This window comes from Syngnathus floridae, chromosome 10, assembly GCF_059516105.1.
Source record: "Syngnathus floridae isolate MCC-2025c chromosome 10, RoL_Sflo_1.0, whole genome shotgun sequence".
NCBI lineage: Eukaryota > Metazoa > Chordata > Actinopteri > Syngnathiformes > Syngnathidae > Syngnathus > Syngnathus floridae.
This window is the reverse complement of record NC_142422.1, coordinates 14,678,463-14,703,803: the sequence shown is the minus strand read 5'-3', so window position 1 is coordinate 14,703,803 and position 25,341 is coordinate 14,678,463. Positions and strand designations below refer to the sequence as shown.

General features: G+C 45.6%; 2 protein-coding genes across 3 annotated transcripts; both read right to left on the bottom strand.

The window, feature by feature from the left end:
• Positions 1-17,406: 17,406 nt before the first annotated feature.
• Positions 17,407-20,305, bottom strand: LOC148392684 (gonadotropin-releasing hormone II receptor-like). Its single transcript, XM_088386108.1, has 3 exons — positions 19,698-20,305; positions 18,954-19,152; positions 17,407-18,752 (listed from the first exon to the last, which is right to left on the bottom strand). The coding sequence occupies exons 1-3, from the start codon at positions 20,265-20,267 to the stop codon at positions 18,235-18,237; spliced, it is 1,287 nt and encodes a 428-aa protein (XP_088242234.1). The 5' UTR covers positions 20,268-20,305; the 3' UTR covers positions 17,407-18,234.
• Positions 20,306-22,226: 1,921 nt separating this feature from the next.
• decr1 (2,4-dienoyl CoA reductase 1, mitochondrial) lies at positions 22,227-25,045 on the bottom strand. Of its 2 annotated transcripts, none has more exons than XM_088386111.1 (10): positions 24,785-25,045; positions 24,039-24,241; positions 23,822-23,879; positions 23,649-23,735; positions 23,243-23,390; positions 23,069-23,162; positions 22,793-22,865; positions 22,563-22,709; positions 22,435-22,497; positions 22,227-22,364 (listed from the first exon to the last, which is right to left on the bottom strand). In XM_088386111.1, the coding sequence occupies exons 1-10, from the start codon at positions 24,830-24,832 to the stop codon at positions 22,305-22,307; spliced, it is 981 nt and encodes a 326-aa protein (XP_088242237.1). In that variant the 5' UTR covers positions 24,833-25,045; the 3' UTR covers positions 22,227-22,304. The 2 variants fall into 2 exon arrangements, with proteins under 2 accessions (XP_088242237.1, XP_088242236.1); XM_088386110.1 differs by having other exon boundaries at positions 23,069-23,168; positions 24,785-25,044.
• Positions 25,046-25,341: the final 296 nt, after the last annotated feature.

Here is a 25,341-nt window from a genome sequence, read left to right as displayed (position 1 = left end):
CGTTTGCGTCAGTCAATTTTAATTTTTATAAGGGATTATTGTCATTTGATGTCTTTAAATTCATCCGCGTTCTGCCATTGAAGCGGGGTGCATTCAAAGACCAGTCGTAAAGACGGAACACTCACTCACTTCACCAAAAAGCAAGGATATAATTACGTGAGCTCTTTGCATAAACCTCGATGCAAAGAAACTCCTCCTTTTGGGTACCGTTACATGCTACAAGGAGTATATATTACAAAGGAGACTTTATTCTTAATTGTAATCATCATTCATCCATCCATTTTATTACTCAGGTATTTTCAAAGCAAATTAATATTGTTGCATTTATTAATTTGCTTTAAAATGACAGCGCAATATAATTAAAAGCTGACACTCTAGCAATGTCAAACGTGTTAGTTTAAGAAAAAGCCAAGATTGTGATCAAATCTTTCATAACGACAATGATTTGAGTGAATTGATTTGAATGAATAATTGAGAAGACATTTCAGTTCTGAAGGCTCCTTTTGTCCCAAGCAAAGTGAAAGGTGGTGGGATAAAAATTGTAACAGGAACGCTATAAAAAATGTCAAGCCGTGAATATTTGTGCCCCCCTCCCATTTTGAGAACGGTGAGTCCTGGACATCGACTGGCTTTTTTTCTGTCTTCCTGGGGGTCTGCTCAGGTAGTGTGGCAAATCTGAACAGGTTCCCTCATTCCTGGCCCAAGTTACAGGGGGGGAACAAATCCTCACGGGTGCCCCGTGAGGATATGTTCCCCCCCCCTTATTTTGAGAACGGTGAGGCCTAGACTCCAGCTGTTTTTTTTCTGTCTTCCTGGGGGTCTGCTCAGGTAGTGTGGCAAATCTGAACAGGTTCCCTCATTCCTGGCCCAAGTTACAGGGGGGGAACAAATCCTCACGGGTGCCCCGTGAGGATATGTTCCCCCCCCTTATTTTGAGAACGGTGAGTCCTAGACTCCAGCTGATTTTTTTCTGTCTTCCTGGGGGTCTGCTCAGGTAGTGTGGCAAATCTGAACAGGTTCCCTCATTCCTGGCCCAAGTTACAGGGGGGGAACAAATCCTCACGGGTGCCCCGTGAGGATATGTTCCCCCCCCTTATTTTGAGAACGGTGAGTCCTAGACTCCAGCTGTTTTTTTTCTGTCTTCCTGGGGGTCTGCTCAGGTAGTGTGGCAAATCTGAACAGGTTCCCTCATTCCTGGCCCAAGTTACAGGGGGGGAACAAATCCTCACGGGTGCCCCGTGAGGATATGTTCCCCCCCCTTATTTTGAGAACGGTGAGTCCTAGACTCCAGCTGATTTTTTTCTGTCTTCCTGGGGGTCTGCTCAGGTAGTGTGGCAAATTTGAACAGGTTCCCTCATTCCTGGCCCAAGTTACAGGGGGGGAACAAATCCTCACGGGTGCCCCGTGAGGATATGTTCCCCCCCCTTATTTTGAGAACGGTGAGTCCTAGACTCCAGCTGATTTTTTTCTGTCTTCCTGGGGGTCTGCTCAGGTAGTGTGGCAAATCTGAACAGGTTCCCTCATTCCTGGCCCAAGTTACAGGGGGGGAACAAATCCTCACGGGTGCCCCGTGAGGATATGTTCCCCCCCCTTATTTTGAGAACGGTGAGTCCTAGACTCCAGCTGATTTTTTTCTGTCTTCCTGGGGGTCTGCTCAGGTAGTGTGGCAAATTTGAACAGGTTCCCTCATTCCTGGCCCAAGTTACAGGGGGGGAACAAATCCTCACGGGTGCCCCGTGAGGATATGTTCCCCCCCCTTATTTTGAGAACGGTGAGTCCTAGACTCCAGCTGATTTTTTTCTGTCTTCCTGGGGGTCTGCTCAGGTAGTGTGGCAAATCTGAACAGGTTCCCTCATTCCTGGTCCAAGTTACAGGGGGGGGAACAAATCCTCACGGGTGCCCCGTGAGGATATGTTCCCCCCCCTTATTTTGAGAACGGTGAGTCCTAGACTCCAGCTGATTTTTTTCTGTCTTCCTGGGGGTCTGCTCAGGTAGTGTGGCAAATCTGAACAGGTTCCCTCATTCCTAGCCCAAGTTACAGGGGGGGAACATATCCTCAGCTGTTTTTTTTCTGATGATTTGTGCAGTGATACTGTTATTAATGCACTTTATCAACGTCTTTGGCCTTATTTGGGTCAAACAACTTTGTTTCTTTATCATATAACATACATAAAAATAATGACTTTAAACTTTATTAAGAAAAAAATATATATTTTTTTAAATAATGAAATAAAAAAATAAAAAATATTAATAAAAAAAAAGCAAAATGGTCTTCAAGCAAGGTTCAAATATTTAGCATTTATTTTCTTTACATGCTGTACACATGAAGTGCGCACTTACAAAGTCGGGTAAAAGGGGTGCTTCGGTGACAAGTTTGAATTAAAGACAATATTGTTTGACCAACAAAGAAAAGAAAACATTATTATCTATTTGTTTATTTATTTATTTATTTATTTATTTATTTATTTATTTAACATCCAATATTGTAAAGTTATCAGTGCACAAATCATTTATTTACATTTACACCGTTTTAAATGGGGGGGAACATATTCTCACAGGGCACCCGTGAGGATATGTTTCCCCCCCTGTAACTTGGGCTACAGACTCAAGGTCTGTCTGTATTAGTACTGTTTATTGAATTATATATTGCAAAATTATCAATGAAGTTAAGAAGTTAAATATCTTAATATTGTTGTCGGGCCAATTAGTGGACCAACAACTTTATTAAGACATTATAACTGGCATAACTCAATTGGCATTAATTTTGTTCTTTACACATTTTATTGAAATTATTGAAGTTGTCAAAGTTGTTTGACCCAAATAAGGCCAAAGACGTTGATAAAGTGCATTAATAACAGTATCACTGCACAAATCATCAGAAAAAAAACAGCTGAGGATATGTTCCCCCCCTGTAACTTGGGCTAGGAATGAGGGAACCTGTTCAGATTTGCCACACTACCTGAGCAGACCCCCAGGAAGACAGAAAAAAATCAGCTGGAGTCTAGGACTCACCGTTCTCAAAATAAGGGGGGGGAACATATCCTCACGGGGCACCCGTGAGGATTTGTTCCCCCCCCTGTAACTTGGGCCAGGAATGAGGGAACCTGTTCAGATTTGCCACACTACCTGAGCAGACCCCCAGGAAGACAGAAAAAAATCAGCTGGAGTCTAGGACTCACCGTTCTCAAAATAAGGGGGGGGAACATATCCTCACGGGGCACCCGTGAGGATTTGTTCCCCCCCTGTAACTTGGGCCAGGAATGAGGGAACCTGTTCAAATTTGCCACACTACCTGAGCAGACCCCCAGGAAGACAGAAAAAAATCAGCTGGAGTCTAGGACTCACCGTTCTCAAAATAAGGGGGGGGAACATATCCTCACGGGGCACCCGTGAGGATTTGTTCCCCCCCTGTAACTTGGGCCAGGAATGAGGGAACCTGTTCAGATTTGCCACACTACCTGAGCAGACCCCCAGGAAGACAGAAAAAAAGCCAGTCAATGTCCAGGACTCACCGTTCTCAAAATGGGAGGGGGGCACAAATATTCACGGCTTGACATTTTTTATAGCGTTCCTGTTACAATTTTTATCCCACCACCTTTCACTTTGCTTGGGACAAAAGGAGCCTTCAGAACTGAAATGTCTTCTCAATTATTCATTCAAATCAATTCACTCAAATCATTGTCGTTATGAAAGATTTGATCACAATCTTGGCTTTTTCTTAAACTAACACGTTTGACATTGCTAGAGTGTCAGCTTTTAATTATATTGCGCTGTCATTTTAAAGCAAATTAATAAATGCAACAATATTAATTTGCTTTGAAAATACCTGAGTAATAAAATGGATGGATGAATGATGATTACAATTAAGAATAAAGTCTCCTTTGTAATATATACTCCTTGTAGCATGTAACGGTACCCAAAAGGAGGAGTTTCTTTGCATCGAGGTTTATGCAAAGAGCTCACGTAATTATATCCTTGCTTTTTGGTGAAGTGAGTGAGTGTTCCGTCTTTACGACTGGTCTTTGAATGCACCCCGCTTCAATGGCAGAACGCGGATGAATTTAAAGACATCAAATGACAATAATCCCTTATAAAAATTAAAATTGACTGACGCAAACGTGAGTTCTTCATGTTTTTATTGAAAACAACATAGTGCTGACGCCGTACGACGCCGTACGGCATCGGTTTTTCGCTTTCCAAACAAGCTGTGCGCGCTCCCGCGGCAGGGGGAACAAAATCTCACGGGGGAACCAAATCGAGCACAACACCGGGAAGCCGAGTGTGAGAGATTTGCTCACTCCAACTTATTTTGCAAGAACCACACGGGAGACAAGTAAGTCCTTTTGGACACCTGCAGGTGGAGAGTCCATTCGTCGCTGTGCGTGCAGCGATGTTCGAATAGAGCTCTGGACTCTCCTTCCTGCAAGAGGATATTTATTAAGAGAAACAGAGTGGGGGTATGAGTGGGCTGAATAGAAAGCCCTTGTCCTCTAGTCTAAACATCTCAGGGGGTGGCCCGTGAGGATATGTCCCCCCCCCTTATTTTGAGAACGGTGAGTCCTAGACTCCAACTGTTTTTTTTCTGTCTTCCTGGGGGTCTGCTTAGGTAGTGTGGCAAATTTGAACAGGTTCCCTCATTCCTAGCCCAAGTTACAGGGGGGGAACATATCCTCACAGGTGGCCCGTGAGGATATGTTCCCCCCCCTTATTTTGAGAACGGTGAGTCCTAGACTCCAACTGTTTTTTTTCTGTCTTCCTGGGGGTCTGCTCAGGTAGTGTGGCAAATTTGAACAGGTTCCCTCATTCCTAGCCCAAGTTACAGGGGGGGAACATATCCTCACGGGCCACCCGGCTAAAATCTCCTACAAACAGTCTGAATAAGAGAGAACAGGAGAGAAAATACCAGAAGAAGACTGACCGATGTTTAACAGTGAAAGTGGTCCGGGATGGACAGCAGAAGACACAGAAAACACACAAAATAAGACAAAGAAACAGAGAGCGACTCACCGTGGCAGCCATCCGCGGCGCCATCAGAAATTAAATGCTAAATATTTGAAGCTTGCTTGAAGACCATTTTGCTTTTTTTTTTAATTAAAATTTTTTATTTTTTTATTTTATTATTTTTTAAAAAATGAGGATATGTTCCGCCCCTGTAATTTGGCCTAGGAATGAGGGAACCTGTTCAAATTTGCCACACTACCTGAGCAGACCCCCAGGAAGACAGGGAAAAAAACAGTTGGAGTCTAGGACTCACCGTTCTCAAAATAAGGGGGGGGAACATATCCTCACGGGCCACCCGTGAGGATATGTCCCCCCCCCTGTAACTTGACCTAGGAATGAGGGAACCTGTTCAAATTTGCCACACTACCTGAGCAGACCCCCAGGAAGACAGAAAAAAAGCCAGTCGATGTCCAGGACTCACCGTTCTCAAAATGGGAGGGGGGCACAAATATTCACGGCTTGACATTTTTTATAGCGTTCTTGTTACAATTTTTATCCCACCACCTTTCACTTTGCTTGGGACAAAAGGAGCCTTCAGAACTGAAATTTCTTCTCAATTATTCATTCAAATCAATTCACCCAAATCATTCTCGTTATGAAAGATTTGATCACAAAACGTGTGTGGCTTTTTCTTAAATGAACACGTTTGACATTGCTATAGTGTCAGCTTTTAATTATATTATAAAGCAAATTAATAAATGCAACAATATTAATTTGCTTTGAAAATACCTGAGTAATAAAATGGATGGATGAATGATGATCACAATTAAGTATAAAGTGCTCGATTTGGTTCCCCCGTGAGATTTTGTTCCCCCTGCCGCGGGAGCGCGCACGCCTTGTTTGGAAAGCGAAAAACCGATGCTGTACGGCGTCGTACGGCGTCAGCACTATGTTGTTTTCAATAAAAACATGAAGAATTCACGTTTGCGTCAGTCAATTTTAATTTTTAGAAAGGATTATTCTCATTTGATGTCTTTAAATTCATCCGCGTTCTGCCATTGAAGCGGGGTGCATTCAAAGACCAGTCGTACAGACGGAACACTCACTCACGTCACCAAAAAGCAACGATATAATTACGTGAGCTCTTTGCATAAACCTCGATGCAAAGAAACTCCTCTTGGGTACCGTTACATGCTACAAGGAGTATATATTACAAAGGAGACTTTATTCTTAATTGTGATCATCATTCATCCATCCATTTTATTACTCAGGTATTTTCAAAGCAAATTAATATTGTTGCATTTATTAATTTGCTTTAAAATGACAGCGCAATATAATTAAAAGCTGACACTATAGCAATGTCAAACGTGTTCATTTAAGAAAAAGCCACACACGTTTTGTGATCAAACCTTTCTAACAAGAATGATTTGAGTGAATTGATTTGAATGAATAATTGAAGAAATTTCAGTTCCGAAGGCTCCTTTTGTCCCAAGCAAAGTGAACGGTGGTGGGATAAAAATTGTAACAGGAACGCTATAAAAAATGTCAAGCCGTGAATATTTGTGCCCCCCTCCCATTTTGAGAACGGTGAGTCCTGGACATCGACTGGCTTTTTTTCTGTCTTCCTGGGGGTCTGCTCAGGTAGTGTGGCAAATTTGAACAGGTTCCCTCATTCCTAGGCCAAATTACAGGGGGGGAACATATCCTCACGGCGGCCCCGTGAGGATATGTTCCACCCCCGCCCCCTTATTTTGAGAACGGTGAGTCCTGGACATCGACTGTTTTTTTTCCTGTCTTCCTGGGGGTCTGTTCAGGTAGTGTGGAAAATTTGAACAGGTTCCCTCATTCCTAGGCCAAATTACAGGGGGGGAACATATCCTCACGGGTTCCCCGTCAATAAACAGTACTAATACAGACAGACCTTGAGTCTGTAGCCCAAGTTACAGGGGGGGAAACATATCCTCACCGGTGCCCTGTGAGAATATGTTCCCCCCCATTTAAAACGGTGTAAATGTAAATACCGTATTTGCCGGTGTATTAGTCGACCTTTTTCGATCCAAAATCGACCGAAAAAAATCGGCCTCGACTTATACACCGAGTCATAAAATTTAACTTCGTATTCATCGCTTCAAATGTGATGGTAACCAAGGCCGTTTCTCATGCATCTCATTGTGCGTGGGTGTGCGTCCGTCAGGCTCATCAAACAGCGAGAAACTGAATCATTATAAAGTGTTCGTCGCATTAACACGCATCCTCAGCAACAATTTCAAATATTCTCACCTCAATAACGGACATCGAAAGCCAGGCAGCGACGATGACTGCTAGGGGGAAGTACTGGGTATTGAGCGAATGTGCGAGTCATCGCGCGTCAAGCAACGACAATAACTACCGGTACGTAAACATTCAATCACCATGTCTAAATGAATGTCGTTGGCACTTAGAAATATTCGTCAAACTTGGCCAGACTTCTAGGAGAAGAGGCCGAATTTTCACTTGTTCTGGCCGACCGGAGGAACCAGTCGAGGCGGACACTTTACAGCGGTTGAGTCGTTGGCACTTAGAAAATATTCGCCAAACTTGGCCGGACTTCCAGGGGAAGAGGCCGAATTTTCACTTGTTCTGGCCGACCGGAGGAACCAGCCAAGGCGGACACTTTACGGCGGTTGAGTCGTTGGCACTTAGAAAATATTCGCCAAACTTGGCCGGACTTCCAGAGGAAGAGGCCGAATTTTCACTTGTGGTGGCCGACACGGGGAACCAGCCAAGGCGGACACTTTACGGCGGTTGAGTCGTTGGCACTTAGAAAATATTCGCCAAACTTGGCCGGACTTCCAGGGGAAGAGGCCGAATTTTCACTTGTTCTGGCCGACACGGGGAACCAGCCGAGGCGGACACTTTATGGTGCAAGAGCCGTTGGCACTTAGAAAATATTCGCCAAACGCTCTCGATGGGACAGAAGACGACCTTATCTGGGAAGAGGAGGAGAAAACTGAGGATAGAGAAGACCAAGAAGATGCCCTTTATGACGACAAACTAAACGAAAACGAATGGAACGAGCTTTTCGGAAATAGCGACGATGAAGACGAATTTTGAACTCTATGTACCGGCAATCACTTTATAATTATAATTTGTTGTTTCTTAACTAAAAATAAACCAGTTTCTAAGAGTGTTCGTTGTTGTTAGTCTCTCTCGGCGCGTAATATCACAGGGTCATGAAGTAAATAATATTTAAAATGGCGTTTAGATCGCTCGCTACAAACTCGCGAATTTGAACACATTTCGTCAATAAATTTTGCATATTTCTGATTGAACTTTGAAGTTTAATATAATGCAACAATTGAGCTCGACTTATACAAAGGATATATCATAAGATCGTAAATTTCCATCGAATTTTAGGGGGTCGACTTATACACCGAGTCGACTTATACACTGGCAAATACGGTAAATGATTTGTGCACTAATAACTTTACAATATTGGATGTTAAATAAATAAATAAACAAATAGATAATAATGTTTTCTTTTCTTTGTTGGTCAAACAATATTGTCTTGAATTCAAACATGTCACCGAAGCACCCATTTTACCCCACTTTGGAAGTGCGCACTTCATGTCATTTCGCCATTTGTTTTCTGACAACAATACGCTGTCGCACGATGGACCCAACTATTAACCAACAAATTATTGCCTACAAAACAAAACGTGAATACCCAAATGGTATTACGAAGAAGGAGAAGTACGTATTGAGAAGAAAAGCTTATTTTTACGACGTTGAGGTTAAGACACACAATGTACATAAATCAAGCAAATTAGATCCAGAGACGCACGAAAAATTAACATTGCAGAACCTGCTAATTTCTACACTAACGTCAGAAACTTAAGTTTTAGAGTAATTACTCTATAACACAAATAATTGACTTTTAAAATGTTGAATGCAATATATTGAAGGAATGAGGTCGAAATACAAAAAGTCCTGCCTCGCTACAAAAACAGATATGCTCAAACCTCATTGAATAAAGTACATAAGCAGACAAGTATATTCACATATTAAATAAATAAAAGAAACATTTGAAGCATATAATTATACCTACACACCAAATCAATAAAGAAGACATAACTAGACATTTTTGATAAGTGGTGATGAGAAAGGTTTTTATAACTTTATGATCTGATATATATATTTCTGAGGACTTTGAAATAACAAATGACTTTTGATATATTGCCTAAATACCTTAATGACCCTTAAGGAACTGTGGAATGCATGCCTGATGTTTTTTCTCTGAATCATGGACACGGCCAGAGTCGTCTTGACCGTTCAGTACTTGATTGTATCTTATGTTTTGACTAATGCTAGACGCCAGTTTTTGATTACTACTGAACGCTCTGCACAGAGGGAAATAGTTTGCCTAACAAAGAAAAGATACGGTTGAATGCGGTACGACAGTGTATGTCCAAGATTGGAGAAGAATGTTCACAGGAAGGTCACGTGGAGATAAAACCAGTGGGTGCCAGAAGGAGCCACCCGAGAACTCGGCCAAAGATGATCGCCAAGGCCGAGAGACGGGATGGAAGACAACAGCCCCCTCCACACACACACACCAACAGCCCCCCACCAACACACCGAATCGCCCATAACCAGCACCACTCCCATGGAAGCAGACTCTCCTTCGAACTTGCCCCACCCCGAAGACTCATCGCCCATCAATCCCAGCCCACAATGTGCTACTGAATATAAAACTGATCTAACAACCTTGGACTTTGCCTTTTCTGAATGGAGACTTTCCGCTCTTGAAGGGCCCAGCGCTGTATTGCACTTTCCTGAAAACAGAGCTTTCTGAACAAGAAGTGTGATTGAACTCAACCAACCTGTGTAAGTCTAATTTCTGCTTCAGTGTCTTTGCATTTTCCTAAATCTGAAGAAATCAAACGAGCACGCAGTGAGTAAATTGGATAACAGGTGATTGGCAAAGGCTTTTGCCGTGAGGCGCAGATAACGCGCTCCCTAAATTGTGGACAGAATCCAACAATATATAACACACAAGATGGCAAACATTTAAGGCATTCTTTATGCACTGTCAACATCTGAAATTTTCTTTTTCAGTTTGCAGAACATCTTCTTTCAAATGAAGAAATAGATTTCTCAGCAAAGGCACACGATATAAATAGGTACAGGCTGCAAATTGCCACCACACTTCTATTAGAGACTGGTAAGTAATATGCACCCAAGAGATGTTATTGCCACCCAAAGAATGGTCCTGACTGTGCTATCAATGCTATATACAACTCAGTTAAGTTTTACACAGGGAAGTACGATAGCAATTCTTCTGTCTTTGTTTTCACAGATGATTTATCTGACTTGTGCTTTGTTTGTGGGGAAGCTACACATGACACAGACAACAGATGGGTAATTATGTCAGGTCTTGTTAACTAATGCATGTGATGATTAAGAAATATATTGAATTACACATGCGTTGTAAATTATTGTAAATGTGCTGCATTGTATGATCTTGCTTTTTTCTTTGTTTACCAGATTCAGTGTGACGAGTGTTGCAGGTGGTTCCATCTTGGATGTGTCAGGGAGCCTCCAACCGAAGGCTCTTTTTTGTGTACAGCATGTACAGATTCAAGATTCAAGAGTTTGTTTGTTTGAGCGTGCCAAACAAGGAATTTGACTTCGGTAAATCACAGCCTCTGTTCAACATTTAGGTGACTAACAACAACACTCAGGACATGTGAAAAAGGAAAGATATTCTCAAACATCCCCTGATCTTAAACTGATCTTAAACTCCCAAGAGGGCAAGGAAAAACTCAAAACTCCAGCTAGGGGAAATGAGAAACCTTGAGAAGAGACCACAGATGGGAGGGTCCCTCTTCTAGGATGACCAGGCTGCAATGGATGCAGAGAGGACACATAGTACAAACATAGTTTGCAAAAGGTGTGGAAAGCGGGATGTTATTGCACAGTAATGACTCTGAGACTCTAAGAGTGGTGTGAGTTCATCAGAGCGACAGCCTGGGGGAAGAAGCTGTCTCTGTGTCTGCTGGTTTTAATGTACAGAGCTCTATAACGGCGTCCGGAGGGGAGTAGTTCAAACAGGCTGCAACCTGGGTGCGAAGGGTCTGTTGAGATGTTACTTGTATGTTTCCTGGTCCTGGACAGGTACAAGTCTTGGATAGATGGGAGGTTGATTCCAATTATCTTTTCTGCAGTCCTTATTGTCTGTTGCAGTCTGTGCTTGTCTTGTTTGGAGGCCGATCCAAATCAGACTGTGATGGAGGTGCAGAGGACAGACTGGATGATGGCAGTGTAGAAGGTTTTCAGCAGCTCCCGCGGCAGGTTGATTTTCTTGAGCTGTCTCAGAAAGTACAGCCTCTGCTGGGCCTTCTTCCGGACAGAGTCTATGTGGCCGGTCCATTTCAGGTCCCGAGAGATTGTGGTTCCCAGGAACTTTAAGGTGTCTGATGAGAGAATAGTATTACTGCGGATAGTGAGGGGTGAAAGTGGTAAAGGGCCTCGCCTGAAGTCCACTGTCATCTCCACGGTCTTGAGCGGATTCAGGTCCAGGTGGTTTTGGTTGCACCAGTGGACCAGCCGCTCCACCTCCTGTCTGTACGCAGTCTCATCACCGTTCTGGATCAGTCCGATGAGAGTGGTGTCGTCTGCATACTTCAGGAGCTTCACAGAAGAGTCACTTGCGGAGAAATCGTTGGTGTAGAGGGAGAAGAGCAGTGGGGAGAGGACGCACCCCTCAGGGGCTCCAGTGTTGGTGGTCAGGGTGTCAGATGTGATGCTCCCCAGCCTCACACGCTGTCTCCTGTTGGTCAGGAAGCTGGTGATCCACTGACAGGTGGAGGCAGGCACCGCGAGCTGGATGAGCTTCTGTTGGAGGATGTCAGGAGTGATGTTGTTGAAGGCCGAGCTGAAGTTCACAAACAGGATCCTGGCGTACTTTCCTGGGGTGTCCAGGTGTTGCAGGATGTAGTGCAGTCCCATGTTGACCGCATCATCCACCGACCTGTTTGCCCGGTAGGCAAACTGGAGGGGGTCCAGCAGGGGGCCTGTGACATCCTTCAGGTGGTTCAGCACTAACCTCTCGGAAGATTTCATGACCACAGATGTCAGTGCAACAGGTCTATAGTCATTCAGACCTGTGATGGCGGTCTTCTTGGCCACTGGAACGATGGTGGAGCTCTTGAAGCACGAGGGCACCTCACACAGCTCCAGGGAACGGTTGAAGATCCGTGCAAAGGTGGGCGCCAGCTGCTCAGCGCAGACTTTCAAGCAGGAAGGTGACATGCCGTCTGGGCCCTGTGCCTTCCTTATCTTTTGTCTCCGGAACATCTGGCGCACTTCCTCCTCGCGAATCTGGAGTGCGGGCGCGGCCTCTGCAAGAGAGAGAGTCGGTGACCACAGTGATGGAGGTGTGGACAGAGCAGTTGTGGGGGAAGGTGAGTATGTGGATTGTGCTGCAGGAGGTCCCGTTGTGTGGAAGGATCAATCAAACCTGCAGTAGAACCTGTTTAGCTGGTTAGCGAGCCTTGGGCTCTCCACAGGACGGGGGGTTCGTTTCTTGAAGCCCGTGATGCTCTGCAGGCCTTTCCACACTGTTGAGTGATCAGGATTGGCAGAGAGGTGTCTCTCCAGGCTCTCCCCGTAACACCTCCTGGCTTTCCTGACCTCTCGGTTCAGTGTGTTTCTGGTCTGCTTGAACAGGTCCCGGTCGCCGCTCCTGTAGGCCTCCTCCTTGACTTTGCGCAGCCTCCTAAGGTTCGGTGTAAACCAAGGTTTGTCGTTGTTGTACGTGCAGAAGGTCTTAGTCTGCACACACAGATCCTCACAAAAACTGATGTATGATGTGACAGTGTCAGTGAGTTTATGCAAGTCTGAATTTGCAGCTTCAAAAACTCTCCAATCGGTGCAGTCAAAGCAGGCTTAGAGGTCCTGCCTTGACTGCACTGTCCACTTCCTTACAGTCCTCACCACAGGCTTAGAAGTTTTTAGTTTCTGTCTGTAGGCAGGGATCGGATGAACTAGACAGTGGTCCGAGAGTCCTAAAGCTGCACGAGCCACAGAGTGGTATGCATCCTTAATTACGGTGTAGCAGTGGTCCAGTGTCTGTGCCCCTCTGGTGGGACACGTTATGTGCTGTCTGTATCTGGGGAGTTCGTGTGCGAGGTTCGCCCTGTTAAGATCACCCAGAACAATAATTAGTGAATTTGGTAGAAGTTTCTCCATGTCTGTCACCTGAAGCCAGCATCTGCGTGGCTTCACTCGCAGGTGCGTGTGGTGGAATGTAAACAGCCGCCATGACGATCGAGGAGAACTCCCGTGGTGAATAGAACGGCCGGCAGTTTATGAAAAGTGTTTCCAGGAGAGGGCTGCAAAACTCGAATTTCAACACCATGACATCGGTACACCAACGTTCATTAATGTAGAAACAGAGACCACCTCCCTTTGATTTTCCGGAGAGCTCGGCGCTGCGATCTGCACGCGTTAGCCGAAACCCAGCTAACTCCATGGCGTGGTGGGGGGTTCGTTCGCTAAGCCACGTTTCATCAAAACACAGCGCGGCGGATCTGCTGAAGTCCGTGTTCCTTGAAGTGAGGAGCAGCAGTTCGTCCATCTTGTTCGCCAGGGAGCGGACATTCGCCAGATGAATTGACGGTCGGGCAGAACGGAACCCTCTCTGCCTCAGCTTTACAAGGGCTCCGGCTCGTTTTCCGCGTCGCCGCCGTCGCGCTAGCTTGTATATCACCGCCGCTCCGGCTAAAATCTCATACAAACAGTCTGAATAAGAGAGAACAGGAGAGAAAATACAAAAAGAAGACTGACCGATATTTAACAGTGCTTCTCTAGTAAAAGTGGTCCGCGATGGACAGCAGAAGACACAGAAAACACACAAAATAAGACAAAGAAACAGAGAGCGACTCACCGTGGCAGCCATCCGCGGCGCCATCAGAAACTAAATGCTAAATATTTGAAGCTTGCTTGAAGACCATTTTGCTTTTTTTTTTTATTAAAATTTTTTATTTTTTTATTTTATTATTTTTTAAAAAATGAGAATATGTTCCGCCCCTGTAATTTGGCCTAGGAATGAGGGAACCTCTTCAAATTTGCCACACTACCTGAGCAGACCCCCAGGAAGACAGGGAAAAAAACAGTTGGAGTCTAGGACTCACCGTTCTCAAAATAAGGGGGGGGGGGGGGGGGACATATCCTCACGGGGCCGCCGTGAGAATATGTTCCCCCCCTGTAATTTGGCCTAGGAATGAGGGAACCTGTTCAAATTTTCCACACTACCTGAACAGACCCCCGGAAGACAGAAAAAAAGCCAGTCGATGTCCAGGACTCACCGTTCTCAAAATAAGGGGGGGGGGACATATCCTCACGGGGCCGCCGTGAGAATATGTTCCCCCCCTGTAATTTGGCCTAGGAATGAGGGAACCTGTTCAAATTTGCCACACTACCTGAACAGACCCCCAGGAAGACAGAAAAAAAGCCAGTCGATGTCCAGGACTCACCGTTCTCAAAATGGGAGGGGGGCACAAATATTCACGGCTTGACATTTTTTATAGCGTTCCTGTTACAATTTTTATCCCACCACCTTTCACTTTGCTTGGGACAAAAGGAGCCTTCAGAACTGAAATTTCTTCAATTATTCATTCAAATCAATTCACTCAAATCATTCTCGTTAGAAAGATTTGATCACAAAACGTGTGTGGCTTTTTCTTAAATGAACACGTTTGACATTGCTATAGTGTCCGCTTTTAATTATATTGCGCTGTCATTTTAAAGCAAATTAATAAATGCAACAATATTAATTTGCTTTGAAAATACCTGAGTAATAAAATGGATGGATGAATGATGATCACAATTAAGAATAAAGCCTCCTTTGTAATATATACTCCTTGTAGCATGTCACGGTACCCAAAAGGAGGAGTTTCTTTGCATCGAGGTTTATGCAAAGAACTCACGTAATTATATCGTTGCTTTTTGGTGAAGTGAGTGAGTGTTCCGTCTGTACGACTGGTCTTTGAATGCACCCCGCTTCAATGGCAGAACGCGGATGAATTTAAAGACATCAAATGAGACTAATCCTTTCTAAAAATTAAAATTGACTGACGCAAACGTGAATTCTTCATGTTTTTATTGAAAACAACATAGTGCTGACGCCGTACGACGCCGTACGGCATCGGTTTTTCGCTTTCCAAACAAGGCGTGCGCGCTCCCGCGGCAGGGGGAACAAAATCTCACGGGGGAACCAAATCGAGCACAACACCTGTTCGTTTTCCGCGTCGTCTTCGTCGTGCTAGCTTGTATAGCACCGCCGCTCCGGCTAAAATCTCCGTCAAACAGTCTGGATCAGAGAGAACAGGAGAGAAAATACCAGAAGAAGACTGTCCGATTTTTAACAGCGCTTCTCTGGTAAAAGTAAAAGGACTTTTGAATGTCAACATTGTGCAAAGAGTGCTCTGATGTTAAACTTAACAAAACAATAAACCATCATTGGCTGGGGGGCTGCGCAAGTGTACCACCTTTTCAGCGGTAAACCTTTGTACAGGACTGTAAAAGAAAATTAGAATATTTCCTCAGACCAAGTAAAAAAAAAACACTTAAAACAGCAAAACAAAATCAAACATTTGAAAATGTCCATTAATGCACTGAGTACTTGGTTGGGAATCCTTTTGCACGGATTACTGCATCAATGCGGCGTGGCATGGCGGCAATCAGCCTGTGGTATTGCTGAGGTGTTAAGGATGCCCAGGATGCTTCAATAGCGGCCTTTAGGTCATTTGCATTGTTGGGTCTGGTATCTTTCAGCTTCTTCTTCACAATACCCCATAAATTCTCTATGGGGTTCAGGTCAGGGGAATTGGCAGGCCAATCAAGTACAGTAATATCATTGTCAGTACACCATTTACTGGTGGTTTTGGCACTGTGGGCAGATGCCAGATCATGCTGGAAAATGAAATCATCATCTCCATAGAGATTTTCAGCAGACGGAAGCATGTCGTGCTCTAAAATCTGCATTTTCTCTGGACTTGATGAAACACAGTGGACCAACACCAGCAGCTGACATGGGTCCGCAAACCATCGCTGACTGTGCAAACTTCACACTGGATATCAAGCAACTTGGATTTTGCTTCTTTCCAGCCTTTGTCCAGACTCTGGCGCCTTGACTTCCAAATGAAATACAAAACTTGCTTTTGTCTGAAAAGAGGACTTTAGACCACTCAGGAACTGTCCAGTGCTTCTTTTTCATAGCCCAAGTCAGACGCTTCTTCCGTTGTCTTGAGTTCAGAAGTGGCTTGACCATGGGAACAAGGCGATTGTAGCCCATTTCCCGGACACGTCTGTGAACAGTGGCTTTTGATACGTGGACTCCAGCTTCAGTCCACTGTCTTTGAAGCTCCCCCAAATTCTGGAAGTGACTCTTCTTCACAATGCTGTTAAGGCTGCGGTCATCTCTCTTGGTTGTGCAGCGTTTCCTGCCACATTTCCCCCTTCCAACAGACTTTTTGTGGATGTGCTTTGAAATTGCACTCTGTGAACAGCTTGCTCTTTGAGAAATTTCTTTTTGTGTCTTACCCTCCTGACGGAGGAGGTCAATGATGGTCCTACGGACAGCAGTAAGATCAGCAGTCTTCCCCATACTTGTGATTTAATATACTGAACCAAGCGGATTGTTTTGCAAGGCTCAGGAAACCTTGCAGGTGTTTCAAGTTAATTAGACCATTCAAGTGATTAGTTGAATACCCTACTAGTATACTTTTTCATGATATTCTAATATTTTGAGGTAGGATATTTGAGTTTTCCTAAGCCCTATGCCATAATCAGCAATATTAAAATAATAAAAGGCTTGCAATATTTCAGTTGGGTTGTAATAAATCCAGAATGAATGACATTTTTGTTTTTTTTTAATTGCATTACAAAAAATAAAGAACTTCATCACAATATTCTAATTTTCTGAGACAGTCCTGTATATCCCACCACTCACCCTTCGCACGTCGCATGACAGACCACCATTCGTGAAATTCTGTTCTCTCCACACTCTTATTAATACGCAAAGCCGATCAATATAACGTTGGTGACACCGTTGCTTTAGTGCTTGGACCCATTCCTTATGTGTCTTGAAAGTTGATCATGTCATACATGCAAAATGCCCTAGTGCAAAGTTGGCGTGAAGCCTGGGAACGCGACCATGTCAAGTTTGTTCCGAGGAGCCAGTTAGCATAGGCAGATATACACTAGGCATTAGATCAACTCGTACCCTCACCGGGTAATTTGGTTTTGGCTATGTCCAAGATAATTTGCTCTGGTTGCAGTGGGTGTACGATAACGTAGCGGTTAAGCCAATGGCCAGTGAGCTATTCTCTATTACTTCGCGTCACGGGTTCAAATCCCGATATGACTGTTCTATTTTTTTTTCTTTATTTGTGTTTGCTATTTCTTGCGACCAGTCGGAAATGTAGACGAGACGTTTCATTCAAAGTTTTTAATGAGAATTTGAACAGTTTTGCAGTCCGCAAGTTCCATGTTGCTTGTGACGAATCTGCAGTCACGAAACACAAGATTGCACAACTCGCTTTACCCTAACAAGTGCAACTGGAGACGGGGAGCACGTTAACCTGTAACACAGGCGCTGAAGTGATGGAAACTGTTATTCATAACAACAGTGTCGTATTTAATGAGAATTAGTGACAGTAGTTTTTTGGTAAAATGTTTTTTTAATGCTGTTAATAAATGCATTTGTTTTCAAAAAGCTTTTTTTGAATATCCATGCTTTACTACCGACTAAAGGCCAAAACTGTTTATGCAATGACCTTTACATGTTTATACATGTTTACACGTTTATATTACTTAACACAAACACTATATCCATCTGCTCCTGGTTCGGCCCCCCGGTCAAAATTTAGAACCCAATTCGGCCCGCAAGTCAAAAAGTTTGCCACCCCTGGTCTAGCTTGTCAGGCTAACCACTTCCACTAACTAATCCATTCTGAGTATAGTGGTGCAGACGCCCAATAACAAACAAATAAATACAAATAAAGGGTGCTGGCCGGCACAGACAGTTGCACACAATTCACTACAATTACCACAAGAAAAATTACTTTTCTGGAGTAAAAAGAAAAGCCTTTTTCTCCTGGAGTAGATGAATGGCATTTCAGCTCATTTCAGTCAGATGAGATGATTGTTATATCTGCGTGTTGTGGCAAGGTCACAGAGCCGAGCCTGGTATATTAAGGCTCGGCGCTAATTATCTTCATATTGATGGATGGATTATAATTGCGCCACCTAGAGGACACTTGCTGGAAGGAAATCACCAGGCGTATTCCCATCCTTCATTTCATCATGTACAGGCTTCTTTACGGATGTGTTCACGCTTGGCGATTTTTGGCAAATTGTCGGTAAAAGGCTAAGACTCGTTCCTTCCTGTTGGGCATGGGGACTCGGCAGCCTTACTCGTCCTTCTGACTCGTTCCGGGCACGGGGTACGGGGAGCCCAAAGTCGGTGGTGGCCGGTCCCCGCCGGTTGGGGCAGCAGCAAGCGGCCAGGTCAGCCCGGAAGGAGGGTGTGTAGAAGCCATAGATGAGTGGGTCGCAGCAAGTGTTGAGGTTTCCGAAGAGGAAGAGGCCGTGGTGGATGTACTCAGGCGTGAAGTGGACCACTTCGGGCTGGAACCAGTACCATACTCCTAGCAGGTAGTACGGCGTCCAGCACACTATGAACGAGAGCATGATGACCACGGTCATCTTCAGAGTCTTCATCCTGGCCTTGGAGATGCCGTCGCTGCTGCTACGACGCAGTTGGCCTGAGGACACACGGTCAGGTGCTGCATTTAAAAGCCATCCTTCTTGGCACTTGAAGCTAACCTTCTGCCATGTCGCTTGTCATGTTCTACCCTTCACCCACTACTGCCCCCCCCAACAAAAAAAAAAAAAATTCAAAAAAGCAAGATGAAAATTGGATGGCGGGCGCATTTCACGGGAGTTGAACGTATTGCTCGGCTTACCTTTATTCCTCAGGTGCATGTTGTTGATGTGCAGCATAATGTGGCCGTAACAGCAGCTCATCACCAACAGGGGGAGCGCGTACAAGGTGCTGAAGTGGAACATGTTGTAGAGCGTTTCCTGCCAGTGGACACTGAACGTGGCGTGCGTCGCACACTGCGTAAAGTCGACGCCCGCGTCCACCGTGCCGAACACAAACAGCTACAAGTGATACCAGAGCATGGTGACGTCACCAAAACTTGACACAATGAAAATGGGACATCACGACATGACGGAAATGAGTCTCTAGTGTTGCTAGCTTTCTGCAGGGAGCCTCTTAGGATTGTGAGCATTGTGAGCATTCCTCGTGGCGTTAGCCCGAGCTAGCAGCAGGCGGTCCTCATCATTAAATTTCCGAAACATTCCAGACGGGATTTACCGCTCACTGCTGCGGCCTCCGCTGAGCACAAACACTCGGATGGGCAACCTTCCACGCAAGTTGCCAATCTTATTGTCCACCATTTTAATGACAATCGAGCATCTTCCATGTTAACGGCTCTTAAAAATTTATTGTTTCACCAACATCGCTATCCGGGGGTCACGATCGCCCATGGATTACCCAACAACACCGGCGACCTAATTCCCGCTCGTCCGCTACATGAACTGCAACAATTTCACTTCATGAGAGTGGCGCCGCTGGTGGCCACTCATGGCCATCGTAGTGCTAAAGCAACCCCTCACGGCCATCGTGACACCAAAGCACGCACCTGTGGTCCGGCGAGCAACAGGCTGAGGCTCCAGGCCAGCACCAACATGCGTCTGTTCCTGCGCCGGGCGCTCAGAGCGCGCAGAGGTCGCACAATAGCGCAATGGCGGTCCAGGCCGATGACAACCAGCGCCGAAGCCGAAGCGTACATGGCCAACAACTTCAGGAAGCTGAGCAACTTGCACAAGGCGTCGCCTCCGTACCACTGCACCGTGGCGTTCCACGCTGCGTCAAGGGGCATCACCACAAAGGTCATCATCAGATCGGCTGACGCCAGGCTGACCATGAGCGGTTGCAGGCGAGAGGCTGAATGACGTCGGTTGCGCCCGCCCCACACGCTGGCCATCAGCGTCAGGTTGCCGGCGGCTGCTACGGCAAACAGTAGCGCCGTGGCCCCCACGCGGAAGCGAGCCGCCGCCCCAAACGTGGGAGCCTCCCACCGTGTCGCATTGGCGGTGGGCCATGCCAATTGTGACCACTGACCAGACATCCTCGTAGTCGACGCCGCTGCACTGCTGAAGTTGGAAGTGGACGGAGGGCAGGAGAGAGAAAGAGAGAAGCCCAATCCCATTCCTTTTTCTTAACCCCAAATATCGCCCCTTCCCCTAACTCTTCTTTGGAGTGATAGAGAACAAATGGTATTTGGGTTGAGTCTCTCTCTCTCTCTCTCTCTCTCTCTCTCTCTCTCTCTCTCTCTCTCTCTCTCTCTCTCTCTCTCTCTCTCTTCTCTCTCTCTCTCTCTCTCTCTCTCTCTCTCTCTCTCTCTCTCTCTCTCTCTCTCTCTCTCTCTCTCTCTCTCTCTCTCTCTCTCTCTCTCTCTCTCTCTTCCTCTCTCTCTCTCTCTCTCTCTCTCTCTCTCTCTCTCTCTCTCTCTCTCTCTCTCTCTCTAACGACTTTATAATGGATCAAAACTTCATATTGCACAAATCTGATTTCTCAAGCCACTCATGAAATTAAAAATAGAATATCATTAAACATCGGAATTTACTTTAAAAAAGAAATAGTAACAATCATTTTCGAAAAGAATTGTGAGTAGAATGTTCCCCTGTTTATCGCTGGGTTATGTTAAAAAAATGCCCGCCATTAGCAAAATCTGTTAAGTTAGCCTTTCTTTTAACATTCAAATTTGTTTTTTCGGTTCGGGGTTCACACTAAAAACTGGAACTGTGTGTTTGCATGACTGCTCGCACGTGCTCAATGAAGGAGGACGACGACACATCAAAGTGTGCTCAATGAAGGAGGAAAACGACAGATCAAAACGTGCTCAATGAAGGAGGACAACTACAGATCAAAGCTGGAAATCAGATGAACCTGGCACATCAGTTTACCGTTTTTCATTCAGTTTTGTTTAAGATAGACACTTAAGTTGTGTATTGAAAGAGGACATAAGAGAGTGGATAACAACAAGGAACTGTGTGTAACGTGTTATATTGTTTTCCTTAAGAAAGAAGGAGCATTTGTGACATATGTTGATTTCTTATCACCCACTTATGTTAATACTGGTTTGAAGATCGAGAGCCCAATTCATTTAGTTTTGGGTAAAGTTGACATTTAAAGTTTAATTCATCAGTCAAGTGTAAAAATGTCAGTGTTGATCAGACAGAGCTGCTTTAAGGGTGTTTTCACACTTGGTCCCTTTCAGCCCTCTAAACAAACTCAGATCGATGACTCAGCATTTTTTGTGCATATGTGAACACGCCAACCGTACTCAGACCCCTTTAAAACGAACCGTACTGAGACCACCTCAGGAGGTGGTCTCAGTACGGTTCGCTAAAAAGTCAACGGTACGGTTCACCTAATCTGTGCATTGTGAACACAAAGCGCACTGGGTTCACTTCACCTTTTTGCATTGTATTGTAACCTCCTTGGCTTGCCGTAGATTGGTCACGTGACTGCAGGCGTAAAAATAAAACTGTAGAGAACAGAGAATCCAAAGTATGGCAGCAGCAAGTCGTGGTCGTGACCGTGGTTCTAATAGTAAACGGCATGTGCCGTTCAAAGTTCTGCCACGGCACCTGGACGCGGCAGTTTGGGGAGAAGACGAAACGGAATGTCTTTTGGAAATTTGGAACGACGACAGCATTATATCACAACTATCTACGACCCACCGTAATGCGAAAGTATTTCAAGAATTTCCTGAGAGAATGAAAACTACCCAGAATGCAGTGCAGTGGGAATGTGAGCGCTCTAGAGGACCTAGTGTGAACAGAAAGAGTACTGAGGCCCCATCAAGGCTGAACTGAACCAGAAAGATAACTTGGTCCTCTTTGAAATACACTCACAATGTGAACACAAAAAGAACCGAGTTTGTTTCCTCTTGGTCCACTTTTTGGTCCACTTAAAGACACGAAATTGTTTTTTGGCAAATGGACAGCAAGTTCAACGAACAGCGCCAGTTTACAGCGAGTGTGCAAGAACAGCCCTTGTTCCAAAATGACTTCCGTGTGAGCACGTCGCTACACACTGGAAATACCAGCGTACAAAAAGCGTGTTTAGTGTACAAAAAAACGTACTTGTACACACTTTGGAGTATGCTTGCATTTGTTTATTATGTTGACAAAAACGGAGAAGCTCAGTTTGACCGTGACATCACAGAGCGGGAAGCTCTTTAGGCTCCTTTGGTGCTCCTGATCATCGTTTCCATCACCTTCCATTGATCGGCCGTGACCTGAGCAGGGCAGAAGAAGCAAAGCTAAAGCGAAGAAGAGTGAGAAGAGAAAAGGCGGAAAAGCTCCAACCATGCGCAGCTCGTTGAATTCTCCCGCCATCATCACATACTCGCCACCATCAAAGCGAATCACCTGAAGGCAAACAATTGGGTTAAACTCTTGGCTGTCTTATGGGAAAAAGCGATGGTGCTACTCACCGCTCCCGACATCCAGCTGGCGTAGTCGCTGCACACGTACGATGCCAAGTTGGCCATTTCAGCAGCTCGGCCCAGTCGACCCGTCGGAATACGACTCAGCATTCCAGCTTCAAATTGCCCCGTAGGGTCCAAGCGGCTGAAGGCGCCCTTGAAGTATTACGAACCTTATTATACAAACATCACCGCAGCAGCTCGACATGTGGAAAAGACCCGAGGAATGCATACACTACCTTGGTTCTGATGGGTCCAGGTTGGATGATGTTGAAGCGGAGCCCGTAGCGTCCCCACTCTCCCGCCAAAGACCTGATGAGGCACCCGTCACTGTGGTGACCACTTTGACAAGGGGCCCAGCACTATGCCAGCTTGACAAGGTGCCGGTCGGCGTGGCGACCCCATTGTAAAGACGCCGGTAATCCTAGTGGCCAGCTCGCCGAGGCGGCGGTCATAGCAGGGACCCCATGGATGAGGTTTCGGACATCAGTGCTTGTCGCGCGTGCATGACTCACTTATAGAGCGCCTCGACCCCAGCCTTAGCGGCAGCGCTGGGAACCACAAAGCCGGAACCCGACTCAGCGTAGATGGTGGTGACGGCCAGGAAGGCTGCACCTGACGGACACAGGACTGCAAGTGAGCCAGTGACGCCTGACCTTAGCTGCCCCAACACTTTGGCACCCTATGACCTTTCTGGCTGCGGACCAGTCTCTTCCCCAACTCCAGCGTGACGAACGCGGTGCCGTTCAGGACGATGTCACTGATGCTCTTCCAAGCATTGGCCGACAGATTTTCCGACGGACACACAAAGTTTCCCGCTGCGTTGTTGATAATCACCTGCGCGCACAACTGTGATGTCATTCGACACGCCTGTCACTCGGCATCCACTGATGATGGTGACAACAAAGGCCATCGCGCGATACATGGCGCCAGGCGAGAAGCGTGGCTGACGAGTTGTCTGATTGGTTCATTTCATCGGCAGGAAAACTTTGTGATATCGCTTCATCCACAAACGGCAGATGCATCTCAGCTTAACTTCATCGCATAGGAAACAGGTCGGATCTGCGCGCTAGGTGTGTGCGGGTGCACGCTTACATCAGGCAAGCCTGTCAGACTTTCCACATGTTCCATACAACGCGTGACAGCCTGAGGATCTCTGACATCAAGCTGGACCACATGAACCTGAAAGATCAAGGCAAGACCACACCGGTGAATCAGGCGGGCTGAGACCAAGACCAGCATGTTGTGCCTTTTCTTTGATCTTCCACCTTGTTTCCAGTCCGACTGCTGATCTCATCCGCCGTCTGCTGCAGAACCTCCAACTTCCTGTACCATAAACACTTCACAATAGCCTCAGCTCGCACATATGGCCAGACACCAAAACCTGAAGATAGACGCTGTCGCCAAACTCAAGCGTGAACTCCCACCCCATATCTGACCATGACTGGATCGAATTCCTACTTAGGAACTACGCGGGGGTTTGACCTGCTAGCGATGATGCACTGCGCCCCCAGGTGAGAAAGCATGGTGGTCATGGCGCGCCCCAGTCCGGTCCCGCCCCCCGTGATGAAGGCCACTCGGTCCTGAAAGGTTCCAGGCGGCAGCATGGCCGCCTCCAGCGGCGGGAAGAAGCGCGACTGAGGAAGAGGCGGCTGCTGAGCGACGGCCGGCGAGCTGTGGAAACACGACTGGCAAGGCACCAGTGGCCACGTCATGTGTGGACCAACGTGCATTCCACGGGCATTTTCAAGGTTGAATTTATGCAACCCAAAAGTTTGGAATAAATGGGTCAGATTTTCTCATACATTGCTGACTATTGCTCTTTGCCTGAATTGTATCACTTGGTCAAGTCCCCTTGAACATTTCATACTAAAAACATAATAAATAAAACCACGTATCCGATATCGCAACAGAAGTTTAAAAAAACAAAACAGAGTTGTCTCGAGACAATCTAAACGGTAGTATGGTCAACTTGGGACTTCGGGCTTTCTGCATTAGACTGGTAAATTTTTAGTTTGTCCCACATTTGAACTAAGAAGACGGTGTAAAATAAATTCCCGAAATTCAAATGTACCTGGCAACGTAGTAGAACGAAATTTTCAGAACGCAAAGGCTGCAGTTTTTTCACATCGATTGGTTATCTAAAAAATTGTCTTGACTAATGTTTTAAGCGAGCCCAACCGTCTAGACTAAACACGATATTGATATTCACAAAGGAAAGTGAGGCTCACCGCCATGAAAGTTTGAAAAGTTTTCCGTCCAAGAAACAACGCCGCCATGTTGCCAAAATCTTCCGAATCTGAACTTTGTCCAGGATGCAAACGCGCACCTTTTCAAAAGAAAGTGTTGAGAAAAAAAATAAAGAAAGTAATACTAAAAAGTAGAGGAAGAAATAAAGTCGACAGCAAAGAAAGCCGATATGCCATTGTATTGTCGCAGCTTCGTTGCGTGAAGGACTGAGACGCGATGTGAACTAGTGTTGGCTCGTGAGCGAACGATTCGTTCAAAATGAACACATCTTTTCAGTGAACGAATCACTTCCTAAAGCGATTCGTTCTTTTTTCCTTTCATATAACTTTAACCAGTAGATGTCAGTAATGCCCATTGAAGCTGGTGCTACCTCGCCGTAAAATAAAACGAAGAAGAAAATGGTGTAACTTCCCGTTCACCAACGAACGAATCTGTGAGTGAACAAATCACTCACTGAGTGAATCACTCACTGAATGATTCGCATTTCTAGTTCGCCGCGAGTAGGGATCAGTGAGGGAACGAATCCTGGCTTTCCCGT

Excerpts from the sequence above, each read along its gene's own strand:
- LOC148392684 (XM_088386108.1), bottom strand. The coding sequence starts at position 20,267 with ATGGGATTGGGCTTCTCTCTTTCTCTCTCCTGCCCTCCGTCCACTTCC. Across the intron at positions 19,153-19,697 it reads TGTTGCTCGCCGGACCACAG|CTGTTTGTGTTCGGCACGGT; the intron begins GTGCGTGCTTTG and ends TATCACTTGTAG. Across the intron at positions 18,753-18,953 it reads CATGCACCTGAGGAATAAAG|GCCAACTGCGTCGTAGCAGC; the intron begins GTAAGCCGAGCA and ends GTGTGTCCTCAG.
- decr1 (XM_088386110.1), bottom strand. The coding sequence starts at position 24,832 with ATGGCGGCGTTGTTTCTTGGACGGAAAACTTTTCAAACTTTCATGGCG. Across the intron at positions 23,736-23,821 it reads GCAGTCGGACTGGAAACAAG|GTTCATGTGGTCCAGCTTGA; the intron begins GTGGAAGATCAA and ends TTGATCTTTCAG. Across the intron at positions 22,866-23,068 it reads GGGGTCGAGGCGCTCTATAA|GTCTTTGGCGGGAGAGTGGG; the intron begins GTGAGTCATGCA and ends GTGCCTCATCAG.